The sequence below is a fragment of the Toxotes jaculatrix genome, chromosome 9 (genome assembly GCF_017976425.1).
Source record: "Toxotes jaculatrix isolate fToxJac2 chromosome 9, fToxJac2.pri, whole genome shotgun sequence".
NCBI classification, from domain to species: Eukaryota; Metazoa; Chordata; class Actinopteri; family Toxotidae; genus Toxotes; species Toxotes jaculatrix.
The window spans coordinates 25,332,863-25,358,278 of record NC_054402.1 but is presented as its reverse complement, the minus strand read 5'-3'; the positions used below and the strand labels follow the sequence as shown (position 1 = coordinate 25,358,278).

Genomic DNA, 25,416 nt, shown 5'->3' with positions numbered 1-25,416 from the left:
GACTGAGACTAAAAATATTCCCAGCTCAGAATTTCAGTGCAGTGTTGATACTCACTGAATAAGATATCTGAAAATCACAACTCCATTAAGTCAAGTTTTAATCCTAGAATAGATTTCACCTAAACATCTTAAACACAATATTAACCATAAATCCTACTCGTAAACTCACATCATGTGCAGGTGAGACCTGGAAAAATGGCCTCAGCTTAATAAAGCTGGTCCTCACAAGCACGGTAAAACATGTACGACATCTTCTGAACTCACAGAGTTCTGTTTATTTGATTGCTAACGGATGAAGGCTCTCACTTGCTCAGAGAGCAGGACAGATTGAGAAATATTTTCGGCCGGTGTCAGATTTGTTGTGATTAAGCGAAACAAGGCTTTATGTGGCTCTGCAGCACATCTGTAGAGAAAAATCAATGGCAGCCTCTATTCCCTGGCACTAATTTGATTTAGTTCAATTTGTAAAAACAGGGCTGAGTTTGGCCTGGTCCCCAGGACCAGCTGCCAACACATTTCACCTCAGCTATTCACTTCATGATCTGCTATTTCCATCTCTCCATAAGTCTGAAATTGGTTGGAGCTATTTTTGGCTTTTTCCACAGTTTCTCTGAGCATCTGACTGTCTTGTTGGACATACTCCTCCATTCTCTTGATATTCTATCTTCATCTCAGCTTTCTGCTATGACCTGTGAACCTGGGGTTTTGTAATGAATCGTAACCTCCACATTGTAACATCAGTAATAAGGAAATACAGTTTTAGCTTTGCTACCATTCCTCATGATCAAGTGTATGATAAATTACAAAGCTAAGGACATCTTCATTTGTGGTATCATGGCACCATTGCACGGCTTTAAAAGTGTACTCCACTGATTTGGCATGGCATTCCTTTAACACTGTCCGTATCACAATCGACACAGTAGAACCAAATAAATCATCTCTTTAGTTCCATTCATTCTTCTTCCTTGTCAAAATCTGATGCCTTCTTTACCCACAATGCAACTTGACCACAGACAGTTCAGTCAGAGATTTTGGTGCGTAATGCTCATAGCAGCTGATGTAGCCTCAAGCTTCTAGTGTCAAGCTCAGATGAGGTCTGGTAGACTCAGCTCTTTCTAACTCCACACCCCCAGATGTTTTATACTGTCAGACTCTGTTCTTCAGTCAATTGCCTCAAGCCATGTTGTCTGGAGTCAGCTCTAGGCTCTCTTGTTTCCTCCTCCAGACCTGCCGTTCCCTCCTGCTGTGTTTCCCTCCAGTGCTGTTTCCTCATTTAGGTGAGACTGTTCCTGCCTCCTCCCCTGTGCCTGTAGTCAGGTCCTCCAGCCTGCCTCTGCCTTAATATATCACTTGGAGTCTCAAGTGACATTACTTGAGGCAAATTATCAGACTTCCCACAGCTCCCTCTGGAGACACACAAGTCTGTATACAACTTTCTCTACATAAGCAGTGACTGTTGTTAATCAAGAAAGAACTGAACTCTAAGCACTATGTTTGGCCACCGCACCGACAAGTCTCTGACTGTCCATGAGCGGCCCAGCCAAAGCCCCGACTTAAATCTTCAGCTGTGACAGGCCTGAAGATGGCCATTCACTCACAGTTCCCATCCATCCAGGAAGAATCCAGGTGGATCCAGGTGTACAAAGCCTGTAGAGACTAATCCAAGAAGACTAGCAGCTGTAATTGCTGCCAAAAGGACTGATCACAGTACAAAGTACTGAATTAAGAGCCTAGATACTTTTGTAAATGAGAGATTTCAGTTTTTGATTATGAATAAATTTGTGAAAAATTCTAAAAGCATGTTGCGTCTTTCACTGTCATCATGGATTATTGAGCGTGCAATGACAATGGTACACCTGTACAGGTGTTTTCACTAATTCTGCCTGATAAAACCTCTTCTCAGGACTTCACGGCCATGTACAGACTGCAGATGAGAGATATCAAATACAGCAGAAAAGATAAACCATCAAATAAGTATATGCACTCAACATCACAAACTGACGTCATCTTACTTTGTTACAGCGTATAAGATAGTTGTTTCTTTAATAATGGAGTCTAATTACTACTTGCAGTTACTGTCACTTGAAAAGACAATGTTTTTGATTCCCATTCAAAAGCGGTGGACAGTAGTCTATCATTTGTGGGAGAGACGGTGATTTCATTCATTTTACTTCCCTCACTTTCACTTTAATCACACATTTCACTCCCTCCTCTTTCATTTGAAGGCCATCTATAAAAGTCATTTGATACACCCCAGTGATAATGTCCCTCCTGCCATTACACAGATGGAGAAAGGAGATATGTATATGTGCACGTGTGCACAGGTGTCTGTGTGGAGTGTGAGGAACCAATTCCCGGGGACCTTGTTAAAGGCCTCATATATCTCTGTACACTGTCTAACCCTGAGAGCTCAGGGAGAACAGCTGCTACTGATAAGCTTCATATAAATGCTCAGACACCTGTTCGGCATATGTTCAGACAGTGAGGAGGCTTTGTGCTAGATTAGAAGCTTCTCTCCATGGAAATCTCTGTTTTGCTACACTCCCATGAGCGATCTCTGGAAAACTGGACCACAGTGTGCTGACACCTCAAGTTTAGTTTCAGCTGCAGACTTTTCAAAGCTTATCCTTGCACACACAGATGGGCATACACACAGAACAATGAAATCCCCACTACCAGCCACTAACGGCTGCAATGTTTAATACATACCACAATACAGAAATGAATACCAAGCTGCTGGTTTTTATTTTAGTTAGGAACTTGCCTCCAGTGGGGATAAGATTTTAATTCTGACCTCATGACTGTACTCTACAACGAGTGATGAGGAAATGGTGGGGACACAATGACTTCAGGGGTTCTTAAAAAATCCAAATCTTACTATACACCAGCAAACAATGAGTTTAGCCAGCACTGCTGTTTATGTAGCCACTGACCACAGTAGATCAACCCTCATCTCCCAGCTGCACTCATGGGTCAGGATTGCATCCTCCTTCCCTGGGTGCAATGTAGGTCTCCCCCACGAAGCAGATTAGCTGTTTTTGAGGAGGAGACTGGTCTCTGTTTGGTCTTTGAGTTTGTTTGCCTCCAGGATCTCTGCTAATTTGCGGAGAAACAAACAAACAAAAAAAAAAAAACAAGGGCAAAGGCAATGAGCTGGTGAAGAGCCATAGGCATTGGCAAGATCCAGCCATCCCACATGAAGAGCTGACTTCCCCTGGATGGTCGTCTGGATTTGCTCCCAGATCATTGTTGCTGTTCCACACAGCCAGGGAAGCCTGGGCTCCAGCCTTCTGGTAGCTTGTGTCACTGCACACATTCTCCAGAAGGTAGTTGGCCATTCTTCCCTTATTTCTATCAATTTCATTGATAGATCTGATATGTCCTCTTAGTCTTAGCATTTTAGAGTAATTAAAGTTGCTTTGATGGCAGCTGGCAAATGGCAGCTAGAATGTGAATCACCACATTCTAGCGGCCAGATTCATGCTACTCCACCGACTGTCACTCAGCAGTGGTAGTGCACCAAGAAATACAGTAATGTGGTTGGAAAGGCAGGGAAGAAAAATACTCTCACCTAGCAAAAGTGGATGTTAACAATACAGGTTTTAAATATTCCAAAAATCAGCTTTGCCTCAAGGATGCACACAATGTGCCTTGGTGAGAAGAAGTGAATAGAAATTAAATTTGGTTTGTTTCCAAGAAAACTCAACAGGGCACCTTTAACTGTATATAATAAAATGCAAATAAAAAAAACTAACAAACATAGAAACAATATAAAATAAAGATCTTCCTCTCAGGCTGCAAATGGACCCAAGAAATTATGTCAGTGAGTCTATCAAATCACCTCAATCCAAAGGGCTCTTTCTCTCAGAACACGAAAGACCTCAGAAACTGTGATGGCACTTTGCCAGTTACATTACACAAAGAATATTGTTGTAACATCGACAAGTTGTCATGTTTGATTGGTTGCAAAGCTTCAAGAGGGTGAATCTTATCTAATATGAGCCTGTCAGAAGGCAGATGTCAGGATCAGAGTAGAGATGGTGATGGGTGAGGGTGGCATTCTGCAAATGATAGCACATTGCATGTTGGTTTGCATACAAGTGTGAGGCTAACTTGTACTGCGGTCGTCTCAAAATGCTAAATGCAATGGCAAATTATCCTGTGGACTGTTATGAGAAGGATCACAAGTCCTTTCACTTTGATGCCCAACTGTATTTATTTGAATTGAAGTCCTAAGACGAAGGGCTAAATCAAACGGAAGAGGAAAGTCAAAGAATGGAGGCAGAGGCAGAAATATAACGTCTATGTTTACAGATGAAGAAAACTTGTACTGCAGAAAGTGGGATCCGTTGATGCAAGACTTGGAAAATAGATGTATCCATAGCTAAGAGCTGCTGTGGAACAACAACAAATCCATTTTCTGGGCTTATTAACATTGTTGTCCTGGAGACTGTGTTTCACTTTAACATCAACAGGGTGAAAAGACCATGGACCAAACCATCAGCTCTCCATGCAGTAAGGAAAAGCCATTACAATACGGCTCTTTCTACATGCACATGCAGTTCAACTCTCTAAACGATTCTGCAGAAAGTTTGAAGTTAATAACTTTTGTGGTACTTCTGTTTTGGGTAATTGAAAATTGCAAGTCAGCTCTGTATGAGAAACATCGGCCTTCATGCCGTCACCTGCTGCCTCGGTCTCAAGGGCTTTTCACACAAGTAGCTCCTTTGCCTGAATAGACCAAATTTGGCAACCTCAGACTACTGCCACCTCCAAGATGAAGAAGGAGCTCAGTGGTCGCCATTTTGCATTTTACATTGTCATTACTGCTGTGCTGCTCCACATTCTGGAAGTCCAAGGTGCCAACTTCTATAAAGAAGAAATCTGTAAGATCCATAACTGCTGGACAAAGAGTATAAACGTCATCAAAAATATTCAAAAATGAAAAGAAAAATGAAAATCTCAGAGTTGTTTTTCCGGTAAAATTGCAGAGCAATTAGTCACAAACGGAGCCTTTATCGTTCAGCAGTAGTAAATGAAAACTGCACAGTGTGTATCATCATTTTAAATCCAGGTGGCTTCTTTTGTGTTGCGATCAGTCAGAGACAAGAATTTGAAATGATTCATGTAAAAATTATGTTAATCTGAAAAGCTGTGGGAGGCTCACACAGCTTGGCCTGGTGTGTCATTTTCTGCCAGTTCTCATTTGCCAAATCTCTTCAGTAGGTAGAAAGTGTAAAGTTAGCATGACCCACTGAGCCACCAGAGCCACGTTTAGAGGAAGACAGAGAAATGAACCAGGCTCAAATAAAATTATACTTTAAGCAAAAGCACTGAAAAATGTGAATGTAAGCTATGCAGACAGTTCAGTGATTGGTTTAATGAGATATGCAGACTTCCATCAGATCCATCCGATCAGAGCAGGGAGGCCAACTGCTGAGCTACACCAACACACAACATGACTATCCTAATGTTACAACTATGTCCAAGAACAATGATGCCGTTCCTCAAACTAACCCGAGACAACTTGCTTAAATTCTGCTCAGAGCATCCTGATTGGCCTGGTGCTTAACACGAGAAACGAATGAAGTCTCTAACCTCAGTTCTCATGCAGCTGACAGTGACCTTGAACTTGAAGTTGTTGTCACTGAACACGAGTCAGAGTTTTGTGGAGTTGCTCAATATCGATGTTCTGTCCAATGCTGCAGTTGAAGATTAATATCAGGATGTGGAAAAGCAACATCCTGAGTGAGAAGGATTAATTTGATCATTTGTATGTACCTCTTTCCCTTTACTCCCTTCACCTGGCAGGTTGACAGAAGTTGTTAAGTTCAAATAAAACCGGGCAAAACACTATTTTCACAAAAGACGCAGGTAGTGGGACGACAACACGTCATCTTCTCTTTGATTCTGGCTCCATAGTATCACAGGTTTTTAGGTTGTTGTATTGTCTAAATGTTTTCACAGGGTACCTTCACTTCCTCTAAAATCACCTGCTCTTCTCAATGAACAGCAGGCATTAGTTATGTTGACAGACTTCCTTTCAGAAACTAGAGGAAGCCATTAATCAGTGCTTCTCAAAATACAACAGGAGCACAGGTGGTGTTCAGAGAGTGAGGGAGAGACAAAGAGAGAGAAAAACAGAGCTTAAGATGTAACCTATGCAAATGAGCCATCCTTAATTTGCTTGCAAATGGCAAATGATTTTCGATGGCTGACTGACTTATCGAGCTCTGACATGGCAAGGTGCGTTGTTCGGTGTCTTCACCTTGGCACCGCAATCACAGGAAACACACACTCCCGTGCTGTACGCGCGCACCCTCGACTCCACGCAGCAGCCATGACAGGAGGAGGGAAGGACTCCCAAACAAAACCTTCCTGATATAATTAGTTTTCTCCGCTGCACCTAATTAACCTTTGTCTGTGTGGCACTTACGCATCATATTCACAAGCCGGGCGCTCTTTCATTAGCAGCGCATTGTGTTTTTCTTATGTGTTTTACCAGTCATGGTGAGGTAGCTCTTTGTAATCTTCAAACTGCTTCTACGGCTGTGTTTGAAGCCGGGGACTGGTGTACGCAGCGTCCCAGGAGATGAAGTGGGTTTTTGTTTTGATTAGATTCAAAGAGGCCAAGGGAAGGGATTGCAATTATGTGGCTCTATGCATATCAAAGGGCAGAGGGGTGAGGGGGCAGATTAACCTGCACGTGTGGAAAGTGGATACGTACACTTGAATATCCAGCATGATCCTCTTGTCCTCCTCGACGTGGATCCCCCAGATACAGTCCTGGCCTTTATCGTAGGCTTCGGGCCAGTTAGGAGAGAGCACCACTCCAGCTGAATCTGTGATCTCGCCACTACACACAGCTGGAACACACACACACATACACAACCATGTATAAAGTACAGTTCATTTTATCAGCACACATAGAGGGCTGGCTGGCTCTTCCTGAGTAGACTTTCTGTAAGTGGTCTTAATGGCCTTAAAGAAGCAATCTCGAAGATTTCAGTCCTGGTTGATTTGGTGACGCCTGTAGTTTGCTTGTGGCAACAGCAAATGTGGTTTAATACTACAAGCGATAGAATTCTGGAGGCAACAAAGCAAACTATAGTTGTTTTAATAAAGAAGTCAGACGATATTGGCCTTTTTCCATCATTCTGTGAGCAACAATGATTTGATTTTTGCTGCATATGGCACGAGTCTGCAAACAGCAGACACAGTTGGTTACCTGGCTGAGACGTTGGAGGTGTGCAGCCTGTCGCCTGCAGCTCTCCATCTAACAGCTCACTGTGACTGCTCCTGTTCCAATACTCCCTGCAATATTTCAGACCGATCTGCTGCCCACAGATGCCCTAAATGACCATTGTTTTGTGAATGCATTTTTGATGAACAAAAAATCGGAAACTGCTAAGCTGGAATTTCATCGCAGATCATAATACTGCAAATATATAAATACTGCAATACTTTCATCAGTCAGCCGTAGGCTCAATCGTCACCATTTGGTGATAGATAGTGACTGACATTTGCTCTAATGAAAATCTTTGACATCATTTAAGGCACCTTACCACGAAGCATGATAAATAGCATGGGTTCAGCTTGTTTCTGGTTGTGGTGTAGAGTCAGTGCTGAAAACCCAGCTCAATAACAATAATGTCCACATGTATAAGAAGGAAAGGTTAAATTCAAGCTGAAGAAAAGCCAATACACGGTTATTTATTATTTATTATATTTCTAGAAAATGTCCAGAGATTGTTTCACTGTGTTTAGGCTTCATTGTGAGCTGCAATCTGATTGGACACACTTTGAAAGGTTGGTGGAAAATAATATTAGTTAAAATAATGAACACATTAAAAAAAAGGGCAAAAAATGTATAAGTTGCAGGGTGCTCAGAATCCCAGGGAGCATTGCAACTGATTTGATATCATCACTCTCTCCAGGAAGACTGGGACCCATAACTTATCCACCTGTACCTGATATCGATGCCCAAACTCACCTGATAGCAACTGTACCTGGGGCTCCATCTGCAATTCCCTCTTTTCAGTTCACAATTACAGCAAATGTCATTCTCTCTGTGCTCATCCCTGTGTGTCGTGCTCTTGTTTTGACTTAGCTATATTTGTTTTAAGCGCATTTAGCAGTACATCGAGATACAGACCTCTGCAGGCAGGCTCGGTCTCATTCCACTGAGGATTGATAGGATCCATGCATTCGATGGTGACAGATCCCTGCTCCAGAGTATAGCCAGGGTCGCAGGCAAACTCCACCACGGCTCCCACTGCCCAAGTGTTGTCGCTACTGGTCATGTTACCGTACTTCACGAAGGGCTCGTAGCAGTGGCCTGCTGCAAAGGCTGTGGAGAGAAGGTGCAAGTAATGCTTCGAAGATATTTTCACCTTTTACTAAAGAGCAAATAGCAAGCTATGCTTTTCCAAGTGAGTTAGCATCTCCATATATATGGTATATATGTCAGATGTTAGTGCAGACACACACATATATGCGTGTGTGTATATACCATGTATATATTGACACCATTCAGTCACACCATTAAAACTGGTAACTGCTTTTAATATTGATCAATGTATAAAACACTGTAGCTACTTGGTGTAAAACTAAGTGCAATAGATACAACCTTTAAGATGAATTAATTAATTCTAGAAACTTCCAAATTGTGTTTAATAGACATGTTCTTCTGAAGATGGGGCAGAATTACACACAAGAAAAAAAAAACCCTCCTGAGATCCAGTTAGAAATGACTAAATGAGTGCTCACGAATGATGTTATCTGTTTAACAGTGTGGGAACGGTTTGTCGGCATAAAGCAGGGACTATCAGATCTGTTGGAGACAAGCTGAACAGCATTACTTCCTGTTAATGGCCATAATGAGGCCCGTTGGAAATACAGTATGCATGGCTGCTCCCTTTGGACTTAATCCCATTTGTGGCAGTGAAGCAGAGGCCTAAGCAGATTACAGTGATTGTATTTCCAAGTGGTCCTCGTGGACCGGAGACAAGCCACTTATCTGATGGTGATTGCTGAGACAAATGTGAGGACCAAAAAAAGATAAGAGAAACTCAGTGATATCTCCCCCTGACAATGCTGCTGGAAACTCACTGTAAAATACATCATATGGATTCTTATGCATGAAGTTATGATGGTAGACGCTGCAAGTTAATATCGTGTACCTTGATTCTTATGTTCCCAAGCACCAAGTTAAACTGCTACAAAAAAAGTCAGTGTCACTCTATCACACTGGGCCATGGTAGTTCCTCCTTTCTCCACAGCTTGGACCAAATCAAGATTTTAAGCTATGCCAGTAACAACGTGCAGTGTCAATGGGCTGGTCTGTTCCGCTGGTCCATCACTTCGGTTCAGACTGAAATATCTTAACATCTATTAGTCCACATGCCATTAAATTGTCTGCAGACATTCCTGGTCCCTGGAGAACGAATCTTGGTGCTGATGCTGCCCTGACTTCTCCTTCAGCTCCACTGTGAGATTGACATTTGTGATACACAGTAAAATATCTTGACAGTGATTGGACGGATTACCATGAAATTTGATAGAGACAGTCATGGTTCGCAGACAATGTTTTCTTATGACTTTGGGGATCCCCTGAGTTTTCCTCTAACGGCACTGTGACATTTTTATATATTTATATTGTTATGAATTTACCACACACATTCATGTAACCTTCAAAGTGAACTATAACATCCCATGCCACCATCAGGTTGGCGTTTAAAGCTAATTAAAAAATAGATGACACAGACTGTGGTGAGCTGCAAAGCCAAATCCAAGCATGAGAAACCTGCCATATAGGTGAGGCAACAGTCTTTACAAGATACAGTATGTCCCTGTCCCTATATCCCTGATAGTTTGGCTGCTCAGTTTTATTGTTGCTGTATATTTTGGAAGTATAGAGACATTAGTACATTTATTTACATTACAAATTATTTTGTATTTACCTTACAAATTGTATTTACATTACACATTGAATTTGTTTACTTCAACTCTTCCGACCACACCATCATCAAATGTCAGATTTTTAATCAAGTTGAACGTATTCGAGTAGTTTATTTGTAATGAAATCTAGTGAGACTACGAGGGAAGAGCTCCACTTACACATCTGAATAAACAGTATTCATATCCCTCTCACCAACCTGTTTTTCTCTTCACCATTTGAAAGGAGCCTTTCACTGCATAAAGTTCAGCAGAGCAGCACCTCTTTTGGCGGTTGTATCGTCCTTGGTTACGTGAATTTCCCCATCACTAGAACTCCTGACTTTTATTCACGAGTCAGCATCTCCACCCATTCACTGCAGTTAGCTTTAACACAATGTTCTGCTGAAGGCCTTTGTTGATTATATCTTTAAATTGATAATTCACTGAGGACCCACCGCAGGCCAAAGTTTCTGACTGTTGCTAAACTGTTCTTGGCCTTAAGAAGTAGCTTTTTATATCAAGTTGATTTATGTGATTTTATGGTGAATGCCAGGAGTGTTCTCCATGTTTTTGTGATTTGTGACATCAAGCAAGAGCCCAGCACGTCCCTAGCACGACAAGCACCTCGTCATCACGGCTGTAAAGCTTACCTTGGTATCTGAGGGCAATGCCAGTGGAAGTGCCTGCAGCATCTGTAGTCAGCTCAATGAAGAGATGCCTGGATGAGCTGAGTAAACCTTCATTAGGCAGATACTCCACCTCATACGAATCATACAGGGCAGCTGCATCTATGCTGTTACCGTTCTTGATCAGCAGCCTGGAAGAAAGAGAGCAAAGAATCATTAGCAGGGTTCCTTCTTTTCACAAATCCTGGCGCAGTCCTGTTTATGTTAACCATTGTCCCTCTGTCTCCAGTCAAACTACACCCACCTGCCAGATGTCCCCTGGCTTTCCAGCTCTTCTCAAATTCACCTGCTCACTTGTTTCTCATTCCCCATCAGTGGAACTTCCTACCTACCTACAAACCTATTTCTCATTTTCCTCATTTGGTTCATTGTGCTGTTCATGCTGTGGACTCTACCTTCACTGCTGCCTGTATTTTGCGAGGTGTTTGTTACCTACTCTCTGTTACTTGTCTGCCTGCCCATTCTTTTTCTGTAGCTTCTTTTAGCTCCTTGTTTTGGATTTCTAGCCAACACTGCTCTCAACAGAGCCGGATATTCTCCTCAGGAGTAGGTGGGGACTAAAGCTGAGCTAAAACAGTCAGGGAGAGATCATTTAAATCAGGTGGACACAAACATAACTCCAAATTAATACAAATGTGTAAATAGGCAGCTGTTAACATGATCAACACATTTGTATCAACTTTCAAAAAAAAAAAAAAAATCAAATATTCAAAGAAAAAAAACAAACAAACAAAAACCTCTACTTGGCAATCAATGGTGCTGCGTGCAAAAGGGAAAGCCATCAAGTCCATCATGGAGGTCCTGCAGATGGCTTTGGATCAAGAGAAGTGATCTGTGGGCCAGTGCAGCTGGGACATAAGCCAGGGTCTGATCAACCCTGGCTGGGTCGACTGACTGAGGGTGTATGATGTTGAAAGACCCGAAGTACCCTGTGATCTCAGGAACATCACTGAGGATGTGTACCAGCTCATTGTGGGATGTATCTTTAAAACATAAATTCTGAAGTCACACCATAAAATTCAGAATCCTAGTTGTAGTTATGAGTTGGATACATTTCTTTCTTTCTTTAACTACAAACTATTGGCAAATGGCTGCAAAGCCCCCATCACTGTTACATTTAAACAAAATCCAATGTTGACACTTTCACTTGTTAACAAAACGCTTCAAATTTATGCTGTGACTATGAGGCTAACATAGGAGGTAAACTAAACTAAAATCCAAGTAAATGGGAAAGTGGTCTCAGACTTTTGGAACCCAGAATATATATTTCACATGTCTAAATGTAAACTCCATCTTTGTCTGAACAAGAACAGAAACAATAAATTGCCATAAATTTCTTATTTATGGTGGTATTTGCCATTGTGATAGGTCTGCATCAAATCACTCGCTATTCATCCTCTGCATGTCACAGCCCTCCACCAGCAGCAGCAGCAGAAGCCTCCACCCATGGCTCTGTTCCTTCATGGCTCCCCATGGAGGTCCGCATTGATCTCTCCCTGCTCTGCCTTTGATGACTTAAATTATTCCTCTCAGGTAGCAGCATAACAGCACAACAGAGCCTCGGTGTCAAACTAAAATCTATATTTACATTTATTCTTTATGTTTCTGTTCACACAGACTGAACTGAGCTGAATGTGAAAATGTTCTTCCTTTTTGTTTTATTTCTCTGATGTGGCGAACAGTTTTGTTTCCTCCCCAGTTTAGTGAGGAAACAAAATACTTTGCGATTTCCCTAAAAAGACGCAGAGACAAGACGACGCTCCCTGACACTGAAAACAGCTCAACAACAGAAAGACTTTATCTCCTTACCAACACATTATGTAATGAATGTAGGTTTTTGAGCTCAATGTATTTATTACATTTTTTTCCAACCTTCTTGATAGCCATGGGTTTCCATACACAGCCACTGGATGCTGCCCCACCCAGTTTTATTTTTACTGTGGTTCAATCAAGCTTTGGTGTGTTTCCTGTTTAGTTCCTTTTGAGCTTGTGTGAAAGCTGTCAATCAAACTCTGGTGCATACCAACCAAACAACCAGACCAAGATGGTCTGTCTGAAAAGATCTTGGTCTGCTTCCAGCTGAAATCTGTAGCAGTTTGTGGTGAGGAAGCAAAGCAGTCAACAATCTGTGTGACAGTAGACATGATTTTAGCTTGATTTCAAAAGCTTAAACTATTAAATCCATCTGCTCATCATGAACTGTTAAGAAAGCGATCTTTTGATCTGTATAAGCTTGAAGATCAGTTGGTAACCATGGTAACGTGATTGCGTGCCAGCAAACGATTGCAGGGATTCTCCTTAATTCATCAGAAAGTGAAAAGGGGTTAAACAGAGGCGTGTTGAGCCTGTGTAATACCATGGGAAATGCCTACTTCTTGTAGTGTTTTTATTTTTGTCACTATTTAAAGAAAATGTCGTCCAGTTGCTGTCTACAGTGTATTAGCAATGCTCATCATTAGTATTATGAGATACATAAACACATGAACTGCAGTAATGGGCTGCTCTCAGGGACCATCTCCTCCATAGTGGGTCAGTATAGTGCTGATGATGCAGTCACTAAAACTGCCCAGAGTTTCATGGAAAGTGCATGTGACTTCATAAATGGTAAATGGCTGTATTTATAGAGCACAGGGAGCAGATGGGGATTGAACCCCCAACCTCGTGATTAATGGACACCCCACTCTACCTCCGGTGCCACAGCTGTCCACTTCAAGCTTAGCGGAAAAAGTGAAAGCAAACCGGACCACAACTAAAAGTAAATGATACATCTCTGTCCCCTTTAGTCCAGACTGTGTGAACTGCCAGAAACTGAGGTGTAAAAACTACTCAATGAAACAGAACTGACAACTAAGATAAAGATAAGATACCGAGATCTGGTTATAAGAATAAATCAAACTGTCCCGTGTGGCCCTGTGCGTGCATTGTTGTACACTGTTTGTGGGTGTGTTTTGCTCCCTTTTTCTTTCTCTCTCTCTCTCTCTCTCTCTCTCTCTCTCTCTCTCCCTCAGGCGTTCTCCTTCCCCCTACCTGTTTTTTTTTCCTGTAGGAACGGAGCACCTGAAATTAATTAATCACCCGAGAGAAGAAGTGGGACGTGAGGAGCAGCGTGGGAGATGCACATTTGCCTGACGGCCTGTTGCTCTGTTTGTGGGGATTTTTTTTTTCTTACATTTTTCCTCCCAGAGTTCGTTTTTTGTTTGTTTGTTTGTTTTTTTAACCCAGCATGTTTTGGTTTTGTGATTTTAGTTTGTGTTGGTGGTTGGTTTTCCAATTATGGGTTTTTGTTGTGTTTCAGTGTAGTTTAGATTTTTCTTTAGGCAGTTTAGGGGGATGAGGGGCGAGTAGCTCATTGCAGGGCTGGGTCAGTACCTTCTCCATATTTTGTTCCTTTTGGCTGGACTCTACACCCACTTTTGTTTGGTTTCTTTGCCACTTTGAGTATATTTTATTATTTTTAAAATAATGTTGGCTGTTTTTGATGCATTCACAGTCTTGGCTATATTTCTGCTTCCAGTTGAGCCTGTTTCTTTAGGGAGGTTGTAACATATCTGAGGACTCTTCCATGTGTTTTCCCACACTGACATGGTTCTTTTTCTCTCTCCATGTGTGAATTAATATGTAGTTTGACACTATGGTGTGTTGCTCTGATACTTTTTGTGGTTGGCATTTGTTTGATACTTGCTTTTAATGATGGAGTTTAATCTTGAAGTGTACAAAAGAGCATTTTATTGTTATTACCAAACACTTTGATGCTCCTGTGACTAAACATTTGCTGAAACAGGTGAATAAAATCTGAGTTGTGCTCTGAGCTGCCTGACAAAGGGGCTTTGCATTGTGACCCTGCTATGCCAGAAATGAGTTCACCTGCTGGGAATCCAGGCTGTGAAATGCTCTGGATTACAGAGCTAGAAATTGAAAATTGAATTGTGCTGCTTACACATAAAAGTGGAAGAACTCAGTAATGAATTGGAGATGTGGAAGATGGAGGAGGAAACTGAAAGTCAGCTTCATTTGAAGGAGTTTGAGCTGAAACAGTCTTCCTCTCTTGCTGTGTCTAAATCTCAGTCAGATAAATTTGATGTGAACATTCGTCTGATTCCTGCACTTAGGTAGGTAAGGCTGTAAGTAACGTTTGCCATCTGAGGTGAGCAGATGTATGTTGAATCCGGCCATGAGAGAGAAGCTCTGTTTGATCATTGTCACTCCAAAGGTGTTAAGGATTATGACGAGTTGCATGACTTAATATGTCTGGATGCATTTAGAAACTTGCTTGCCAGATAAAATCAATACTTACATCAATGAGCAGGAGGCATCCAGACTGTGTGACACCGCTATCCCTGAGGATGAGTACGTCCTCACACACGGGGACACATTTGAAAAGTTTCTTTCACCCTCAGAGGGTGATGTTTCAGTCAGCCTGGAACATGTATTGACATTGTCAGAAATGTCTGATGTTCCAATCTGAGGGTTTGTTATGCAGGTTGTGGGGTTACCTTTACATCCACCAAAGACATTCTGATTGTTTTATGTTCATCTGATCAAGCAACAAACTTGGAACTTCTATTACTACAGTCATTAAAGTGGTATGTATATAAAGAAAAAAAAACTAGATGGCTAACAGGAAGTTCTTGTCTTCGAGAAGCCAACAGACCTCATTACACCACCACCTTTTCCACATGTGCCAATTCTCTATACCGCATCATTGCGTCTTCCTGATCTTTTCCTGAGGAGTATAAGAGCAGCCTGGAGCATCTATTGGCTGGTATTCAAAATGGATCATTCAGCTAATTTCTCCCCTGTGGCTCTTTTTTCAATCCTCTCTTATGAGAGCCCCATGCTGCTAAAATGACTCAATTGTCACCACTATGAGCTGCACTGACAGTCATCTGTTACCCTGAAGAGTCCTCAGGTAATATGTTCATATGGGTCAAACCAGAGATGGGGCAGTGGTTGGGGTTAAAAATATCTGTGAAGTCCAAGTGGGGAAAGGATCTGAAGCACCTGGCTCAGCTTCAGCATCTGATTGGTTAGCAGCATGTCCCATGCTCACCTGTAGTGACGCCTGTTTTCAGGGACTGCATCCTGTCTCCTGACAGGCAAAAAAAAGAAAGAAAAGAAAAAAACTCCTAATTCTAAGGCCTACTTATTATAAACTGTACTTTGAATTATGTCCTTTGACAGCAGAACACACGTTTTTTATGTCCAGGATCTTAGAGTTCTGCTTTTCTCTACATTTTTTAATGAAAGTCAGTAAAATCTGAAAACTCATTAAAATGACAAAATAATGTCCCACCATCCTCATGCAAAAGCTGCATGTTCCTGCTTACCGATCATCATCCTCAGCCAGTGCCACCTTCTCAAAGTGAATGTGAAGTCTTTGGCCCTCGGGAGCCTCGAGCAGCCAGTGGCAGGTCAGGTTGTTGCTGTAGTTGCTGGGAAAACCAGGAGAGATGATCCGACCAACTGTGACGTTCCTGATCAAACCACCACAGGCAGCTGAGAGAGAGGGAGGAGAAGCGAAAGTGAAGCAGGTTTTTCACATTCAGACAACACTGAGATCACCCCCCCTCCCACTTTACCTGATCACAGATTAACCTTATTTGCCTGAGTTAAACTCTGGTGTCAGTAAAGACAAACAGGAAGTAATCTGTTTGCTGCTGAGGAACTTTTGTGATTCACTAATCAATAGCTTCTACTCTGCTGCCTCTCAAGTGCTCAAGTGCTTTTCTGTCAATAAACCTCAGCACCTCCTACAGATGTTTCATGTTACAGTTCACATTTAAAGCCTTTCAGCTGCTGAAATAAAAAAATAACAATAAAAAAACAACAGTATTTGTGTAAAAAAAATCAAACTTCAATATATTAAATTTATCAAGATGATGGATAAACATGGAGAAATGGTCATAAAACAGGGTTGAATATATAATGTAATATTCAATCTATATCTATATACACATGAACATATATATATGTGTAAATACGCTGCCAGTCAAAAGTTTTTTAATTTTTCCGGCTTTTATTAACATTTCAGCAGCTAAAGTCCAGTGAACAACCTTGAATAGTGCAAAGGTCAGCACTGAACTGCCCAAGGTCAAAAAAAAAAAAAAAGTGCCATCACCAGTGTCATCAAAAAGTGCAAACACTGAAAAATTGTGTAATTGTGCTGGAAAACAGGTCTTTTTCAGGGACGAAGAAATCGGTTCACCCACATCCTTCCTCCTGCATTGGAAGGAAATCAAGCCTTTAATATAAGTGCAAACAATTCCTACAGGTGACCCAGCTTCTGCCACTGTACTGTATACATACTGTACTGCAGGAAGTAGTTCTGTATGTGTCTGAATGTGTGTGTGTGTGTGTGTGCGTGTGTGTGTGTTCTTTGTGTTGTTTCCCAACTGATCAGGTCAAGGTTACTCATGCAGACAAAGCTTAATTAAAGCAGAGCAGGAAGAGTAAACCCAGTGGCATCCTGCAGTTTCAGCAGCTCCACCAGCTTCAGTAATCACACCTCAGTATACCTGCTCTATGCTCTGACACACACACACACACACACACACACACACACAGAATCAAGAGTGGTCAAATTGTCACTTATTATTCATCAGCCTCCCTCTTCGGAGAAAAAAAACAAAAAAACAAACATCTATCATCCACACATTTCTGTGGGAGTCCAGGTCTCTGTGTCTCTATGGCTGTCATGCAAAGGGACTAGAAGGTCCAACTGATAACTCTTGGCTGTGAGTCTTATAAAATGGGAATGGTGTGAAAAGCTGGCACAGAGCTACTGGAGCAGAGAAACACTAAAAGTAAGAAAACTAATACTGAAAGTAAAAAGCCACTGAGTCTTAGCAAAAGCTGAGGTCAGGGCTCCAAGGGCCGTTTTACTGACAATGCAAGATGCCACAGCAATGGAATATTACTATTACTGCTACAACTACTAATAATAAACTTTAATTATATAGCACTATAACACAGTTACAAAGTGCTTTATTACTGAAATAGAGTGCACCAAAATTCAAGGATTTAATCAGACTAAACACCAAAAAATAAACGCATTATATACAACTATATGGATAATTATTTTAGATTTAAAGCTATGGTGAATGATTCTAATCCAGGTCACTTTTTGTCATATTCTGTAAATATCTCCTCACTATCCGCTGGCTGTCCACGCTGTGTGCGCACTGAAACAAAATACAGTGTTCCTACACAGCCCTGGATCTGTGAATGGTTACTCAAAAGTTATTCAAATAAAGGGACATTTCTGTAATTATTTGAAGCGGTCTCAGAGTGTCTAGTTGCCGTCCTTCCTGCCTGTGGGATGTGGATAGAGAGGGTCAGCTTTGATTGTTTTACCTCCGGGTCGTGGTGACCTTACCTAGGCAGTGTGGTTCCTTGCCACTCCAGTAGGGGGTGCTAGCATTGCGGCAGGTCAGCACACTGGGGCCTTGCAGCTGGTAGCCAGTCAGACAGGAGAAGAAAGCCTCCCCACCAGAATGGAGACTGCTCACTGATACATCACCATAAAGAGGCCGCTGGGGGAAGACGCAGCTCAACACGAAGACTGCAGAGACACAGGTAGAGAAAGAAATGAACGAGTCAGAGACACAGAAATTGAAACAAATGAAGACAGAAACACAGAGAGACACAAAGGGAGAGAGGATTGAGCTGAAAAGGAGTGAAATTTCAGCAAGAAGTGAGGCTTGTTTTCAGAGGCTGAGAGGACTCAGTGAAGTTAGTTAAAGCTAGTGACTCGTGTCACACCGAAAAGAGTTTCCTGTCAAATTCCATACAGCCTCCAATAATAGGCTCCAATAATAAAATGGTCTTGTTTAGGCTATAAATGATTTTGGTCAGGGCTGAAAGTGGGATGTGAATGTAGCAGCTGAAGTCTGTGCAAGAAATTCTCCAAAATCCAGGTAATAGCAAAACCTGAAGTTTTTAGAGTGAGAAGGTGTAAAAGTGGAAATGAGCAAAACTGCATCCTGATATGTCTCAATTTATCACATTTACTCATCCAGATTCGGGGAGCTTGGTATTCAGAGTGCATTACCAGCACAATTTTAGAGATTTGCCCAAATTTCAACCGTGAAAATGTGAAGTGGGGGGAAAAGCTGCATTTTGCAAAGTAGAGCCTGTGTCCTCAGTGGATGTTATGCCCCTGAAATTTCAGGAATTGGATGATGAAGAGCAGAATCAAGGAGACTGAGATGAGCACTGGATAATGGCCTCGTCTCACAGAATAAGCAAAGAAACAGAGAAATACAGCCCCGTCTCTAATACGCGCCTTGGTAACATTACCTGTACTATAATGACTCACATGGTAAATTCAGTATAATCCTCTTTTCCACAGCACTAATTCCATCAGTATAACAATAGAAGCAAGTCATACTCACCTCTCTGCTGCTCTCACTCTCTCTTTTCAACACACATACTGTTTCCATGCACTAATTAATTTAAATTGGTCTGTGTTGCTGTTTTACTTATTCGATTTTAAGGCTACTGTTAAAGCATCTCCACGCATGTTTCACGTTACATTGCATCCTCAAAAAAACTCGGTTTCAAATGTATAATATTAAAAAAATAGTGAACGAAAAACCAACAAATCAAAGTTAAAATATATTTTTGGTTTTATTTATTAACTCCAACACTTCATCAGGACTGTGTGGGTGTGTAATGATCTGATTTGATTGGCAGTGGCCAAGCAGCACAGCAAATGTCACCGCTTTCTGTTTCAAATACTGATAAATCCTAATTGGTTCATGGGAGTTTGTAATGTCACGCTTTTTGTTTTTTTTTTATTCCAGAGGAGCCCTGGCTGCTTGTAACCACTGAGAGGAGCACAGATGAGTTAAAGAAATACAGAAACGTCTCATGTGAAACAAGCGAGACTGTTCTGACTTTGCTTGAAAATTTTGACTCCATGACTCAGAGCGAGAGCCTGATCGAGAAAAGAGTTTACATGCTACAAAATGTATGGAGACTATAAGTAAACATGGAGGAAGAGTTTCAGTTTACATTAACAGCTTATTCCAACAAAAACAAGTCTGAGGACAGGGAGGCTTCAACTAAAATATGATCAAATATACTCAGAACATACATGGTTATACAGTTAAATGCAGGGAGGTCTCTAATAAACTGCAATACATCTGATCACTGACTACAGATTAGGGTTTTTCTGGCAGCCACATTCCATTATTTAGCATCCATAGCAGATACTTTGCATTTTGGAGTTATGCTCAAAGCTCATCCACTGTATTATGGATTCTCTGTATTTATAAAGCCTTATTATTGCAAATGACTGTCACTGTCAAATGACAGTGGAAACAAATATCCAGTGGAAAATCCACAGCAACACCACAGTGACATTTAGGGTACCACTGTCCCCCATGTGGCTCCCACCTGCTTCTTTGAGGTAACATTTACACTCACCCACACACACACACACACACTTACTCAAAGGCCTGTCACATCACTGCCAGTGTGTGGAGAACATGTCCAGGCTGGCTCTCAGGTGAGCAGTTAACTAACTGGCTTTTTTATTGCCAATGATCTGTCTTCCTTCAGCCTCCTGGTGTAGGGCCAAACATATTAATAATATATTTCTGCTAAAGTCTCTGATCCATCTCACTGTAATTGTCCTAGTTTTATTGTTAGCCCTTGGATGGCTTGGCAGTAGGGCCGCTATTGATTCTCTCTGCTGGGGGACAGCGCTGTGCCTCCGGCAAGGAAATATGTAGGGAGATTAAATAGGCCAATAAATGACAACCTATGACCTCCGCCGCTTTCAACACTCTGTTAGTGCTGAGGGATGATGCCAGCGCTATAGTGTCCCACGGAAACAGAGATAAGAAGAGCAGTGTTGGTCTTTATAGTATTTCTCATTAGAGCATCATCCCAGACTAGTGCTGCCACAGTAGCAGCAGCTGCTGGAGCTGCGTCCTGTCACTCCCTGAGCTAGTCATTACCATGGTCTGCTGTAGCTATTAATATCCAGGCCAACCAAAAACTATGAAACTCACAGGCTCGCTGGAGACTAGAAAAGAGATAAAAGAGCCATCACGGTAGCATTGTGGCATCATAACACTGGTGCTAACAGGGAGCTTTCACAGAGACAAATTGCCTCGGAGCGGAAAAATGCCTGCTATATGCTACATCACTTTGTCTTGTCTTCTTAGACCTTTGGGTCATTTATCATATTTTGGTTTTAATGAAAGGTTATTGATAAGCACTGCTTTTACTTCTTTTTCTTTCATACTGGAGGTACAGGCTGACCTACAGTGGGCTGTGCAGCTTGAGTCCAGTGGAACACATGGACCGTTTGTGTCTTCCAAAAAAAAAAAAAGAGTAGCAAAATATAAAAGCTGACAATTCACAGAGCAAATGCAATGAAAATGTTAAACCTTGTCAGATCCTTGCAATAAGTGGACCTAAAGTTTAACAACAGGGTTCCTTTTGAAAATGACTCACAAGATGAGCATCTAATCTGCTCAAACTTATATGGATGTAGTAAACATATTTCATATATACTTTTCACAGAAGTACAGTGGCCCTTATGGGAAACCTTCTCCAAACCCACAAACGCAGACACAAAAACACAGACAAATAAGGAAAACACAGACAAAAAGAATTGCTGCACATTGGAAGTGCTCTCACTGTTGATTTGGCAGTATCAACAACAGCTACATTACAGATACTTTTCTCCTGCCCATCAAACTTTATGTCCTTAACCTAATCCATCATTCAGCTTTGATAGTTTTTTCTTTTCAAGAAAAACAGGAACATACATACCAGGACTGAACAGTGCAACAATCTCAATATGTACAGCGTTGTGAAGTAATCCACTTCTGCTCACACTCTCTATGCTGTTTATACTGTCTATACTGTGCTCATACTGTGTACCGTGGTTCAATATTGTATATACTGCTCACACTGTGTATATTGCCATATTGTTTATAGTATTTATTTTTCTGGTAAATCTTATCATGAGTCTTTATATTGTGGGACTAATAAAAGTATATCTTATCTTATCTGAACTGTGTGGACGGTTTATCCAAATGGTGTGTGTTTGGAAAGGTGCTCTGATGTTTTTTTTTTGTGAAGATGTGAGGACCCGCCTGCCGGGTGAGGTCAGGGGTCATCTCAGCCTCTTGCTGCCCAGCTCCTGAGATTACGAGCCAGTTAACGCATGCCATTACATTATGGACTGGCTAACAGGTGTTCCTTTTACTAGACCCGCTGTCAATTAGGATTTTTTCCCCTGTAAAAGTCTATTTATGGACCTTTGAGTAAAGATTATTTCATCATGTGCAGTCACTAGAGTCCAGCTGGGCTGTTGAGTCCACACTTCCCCGGGACAGTAGGACTATCTGTAGTTGGAACAGCAGAGTTCCTGCTGACAGAAGCAGCTGAGCTTTTTGAAGAAAAAAAGTCTAATTGACATTGAGTGAAATATAAGATACACTTGATATCTGATCTGTAATGTATATTAAAACATTAAGTAAAATTTAACATATACTACACCTTTCGATCCTTCATTTCATCCATTTTTGTTTACTGAAACGTGGTGACATATCTGTACATATGAGAATCCCAATGTCCACAAATGCAGCACAACTGTCCAATAACACATGGATTTATTATGCAGTCAGTTTGACCTTCAATAAACCTGAAGACCAAACTTGATCTGCAAGTGGAATTACTACTAAAACACTACAGACAGAACCAGAACCAGCTGTGCATGACCAAAGGTCTGGAGTCTGGTGACTGTTCTCCACATGCTGGTTCTCTCGGGAACCAGACAGTGAGCGGCTGAGACAACCACTGGTGTTGACTGATCTCCAAAAACATGTGCATTATTTGAATAAGCTGATCACATATTTGAGATCTAAATGGAAATCTACACCTCTGGTGTAGCAGCTCTTTGGGTATGTGTTTTCCCTGTTAGTATGTGTTTTCCTATTTGTAGCATTTTTGGATTTGGAGCATGTTTCACTCAGTGTTTGTGCCTTCATTCTTTTGGCTCATTGCTTTGGTTTTATTGCCCCCAACTCATCAGTCTTGCTTCCAGCTGTAGCAGCCAGCTGTTCTAATATACCTACTGTACACCTAAACAGTTAAACAGAGGTAAACCGCTTATTTGATGCCTTGATTACACAGTCAGACATGCTGGAGATGAAACTGAATGCAGTTATATTAACAGGCAATATTAATGTCATAATACACAATATGTCAGTATGTCTTAGTCCTATTGGCTGTCAGGCACACATTCAAATCAGCACAAGCTGGTAAATGACCCACAGCCTCTTATCAGCACAGAGCTGACCAAGATAAAAAGGAAAACAAAGGAAAAACAGGAAAACACTCCGATACCAAGGGAATTTATCACAGAACTTCTTAAACTAACACTGATGTTAAAAAAAAAAAAAAGGCATCTTGTTGACCATTGAGACTGCATCCCTTCTCAGTGTAACAGTAATCCTGCTGATCCGTGTGTCCGAGGCAGTCAGACATCTCCTGGATCATGGGAGGTTCGGCAGGATCAGCACCTGGACAGGGATCATGAGGCGCTTCGTGCAGTAGCTTATGTAAGTTCCACCTGTAAAGCACAAGGCTGGGCTGCACACTGTAGGCTGAACTGATTACAGTTTTCAGCTTTTATCACAACTGAATCATTTGACGTCGTCGTGAAGTTTTCAGTTAGTCATGTCATCCACAATCCTCTCACCAGGTATTTGCAGTGTTGCAGATTGGCGGGTGTGTGGAAGTCTGGCAATAATCCTTAGTTTTAGGAAGCTGTGGTGATTCAGGTTCAACAGGGAGGATCTCTTCATGTTCTGCCATATTCCTCTATGGGTTAACCCACTCCTCATCTAGTCCTCTCTGTCACGCCTGCTTTCCCACGCTGTCCAATTACCTCCATTCGTAATCCCACCACTGGTCAATCACACATACCTGACCCATGGGCCTTCCACCCACACCTCCTCCTCATCACCACCACAACTTCCAAAGGATTTTACAACTCTGTTGCTTGGCATCCTCTCCTATCTCCTATCATCTCATGGGGTTATGCTTAATGGAGAGCCATCACATCAATGGAGTCTAATACTCCAAACCTCTCTTTATTTGTTATTCATTTCCACTGGATCTCTCCTTATCGAATCTCCCTGTACATGCCTTCTAAGTAACAAGCACTGTGTCTAAGCCCCAGCAGCTCCTTCTGTCTTCATCCAACCTCACCTTTAGCCAATCACTCATAAGCTGTCAAACTTTAAAAGTGTTCTCTTTCTCAGCTGTCATTTCAGCACCGTGGCGATTCGAGACCGATGTTCCCCCCTTTTCACCACCTCTACAGTGGATGCCTGGCCCTCTCCAATCAAACCATCTGAAGTCTCCCTTTAAGAAGACACCCCAAACTCAAGCTCCATTCCTTATCATTACCACCAGTGTCAAGGCTCCGGGGGGGTTTCCTTCACATTGGAAACATCTAATCCACAGGACGGCTTCCACTGGGGATCTACTTCCTGCCTGGGTCTAAGCACCAAAGTCTATTCTACCTGTTCACAATAAATTGACTTCAAATTTTCTAATTCTCTTTTGCTCTTCTTGTAAGTCTGTCCATATTGAAAAACGAACGAACTTCAGTTTTGACCACACCTTAACCACATCTGGACACTCAGAGGAGACGTGTGCCTCTGTATAATGTAGCTGAGCCAAACAGAGCACTCACAAATATTAGGAGGGCTGATTATATTAGTAATGTTTCAAACTGTAAACACCCACAGTCAACACGTTTCATTCCACTGATCAGAAGAATAACTGGCCCTGTGTGATGCATGCATCATTAACGTTACATTTAACTTTACCATAGGTCAGCTTTCTGTTCTGATGCAAACTAAAGGAGCGACTGTTACAGGCAAGTGATGAAATGACATGTATAATAACAACAATAAAAACAATAATAATAAGATCCACATGTACAGTTTTTTTTTCGACATTAACTGACATTAGCAACTCGCTGAGTGACATAAATGAAATCCCAAGACTGAAACAACTGTAAGCCACACAAGCAGCCAAGATAACCTTATTATAAACAGAGCTGAGCAGATAACACCCTGTGAAATATACTAAAATACAGGTCCCTGGTCATTTCTGTAGTACATGGGTAAGTAGAACAGAGTCTATTAACACTAAGATGTATTTTTTCTCTTGTCTTGGTATGTTGAGTTTCAGATTAGAAATTCTACTGCAGCTAGAACTGTAAAAGCTCAGCACTTATTATCACTGCTTGTACTTCAGTAGGATATATTACAGTTTCCTCTGCTGCTCCTGAGCTGCTAAGCCAACACAAGCCCCAGAGTGGCCATAAGCTGGCTCGCTACAACTGCTGTGAGGAAACGTTGCCCTCCACTGTATCTAATCAGGCCTCGTGGCCACAGTGTAGATCACAGGAGAAGAGCAATAATTTGAGATGTTTAATGGTCCCCTGTAGCTAGCGGATGCAAATTGAATTTATTTATTTTGCGGTCACATTGTGATACGGCTTTCATGTGGAATGGCTCTGCGAGGATCAAACTTCATCTCTAATCTCATTTGGTCCCTCGGAGCATTTATTTCAGCTGACCGCTGGCCTCGCGTTACTGTGAGGAGCTGACAAAGTCTGCAGAGATTAATGCGTCTCACAGCTCTGTTTCACGACTTCGCTCTGGAGCAGCTGTGTCACGGATTTTATGGGCATAAGACCCCAGGCGTTTTCTGAGTGTAACATGCTTCATTTATAGTACATATGCTGCGA

The 25,416-nt window shown here is 41.7% G+C and overlaps 1 protein-coding gene across 1 annotated transcript in view; it reads right to left on the bottom strand.

The window, feature by feature from the left end:
- The window catches only part of sez6b (seizure related 6 homolog b), a 108,837-nt gene that overhangs the window by 20,916 nt on the left and 62,505 nt on the right, over positions 1-25,416 (bottom strand). The window contains exons 5-9 of the mRNA XM_041046420.1: positions 18,001-18,186; positions 15,953-16,121; positions 10,590-10,756; positions 8,156-8,350; positions 6,728-6,866 (exon numbers count right to left, since the gene is read on the bottom strand). Coding sequence (XP_040902354.1) covers positions 6,728-6,866; positions 8,156-8,350; positions 10,590-10,756; positions 15,953-16,121; positions 18,001-18,186 — 856 coding nt within the window. The remainder of the gene's footprint in view (positions 1-6,727; positions 6,867-8,155; positions 8,351-10,589; positions 10,757-15,952; positions 16,122-18,000; positions 18,187-25,416) is intronic.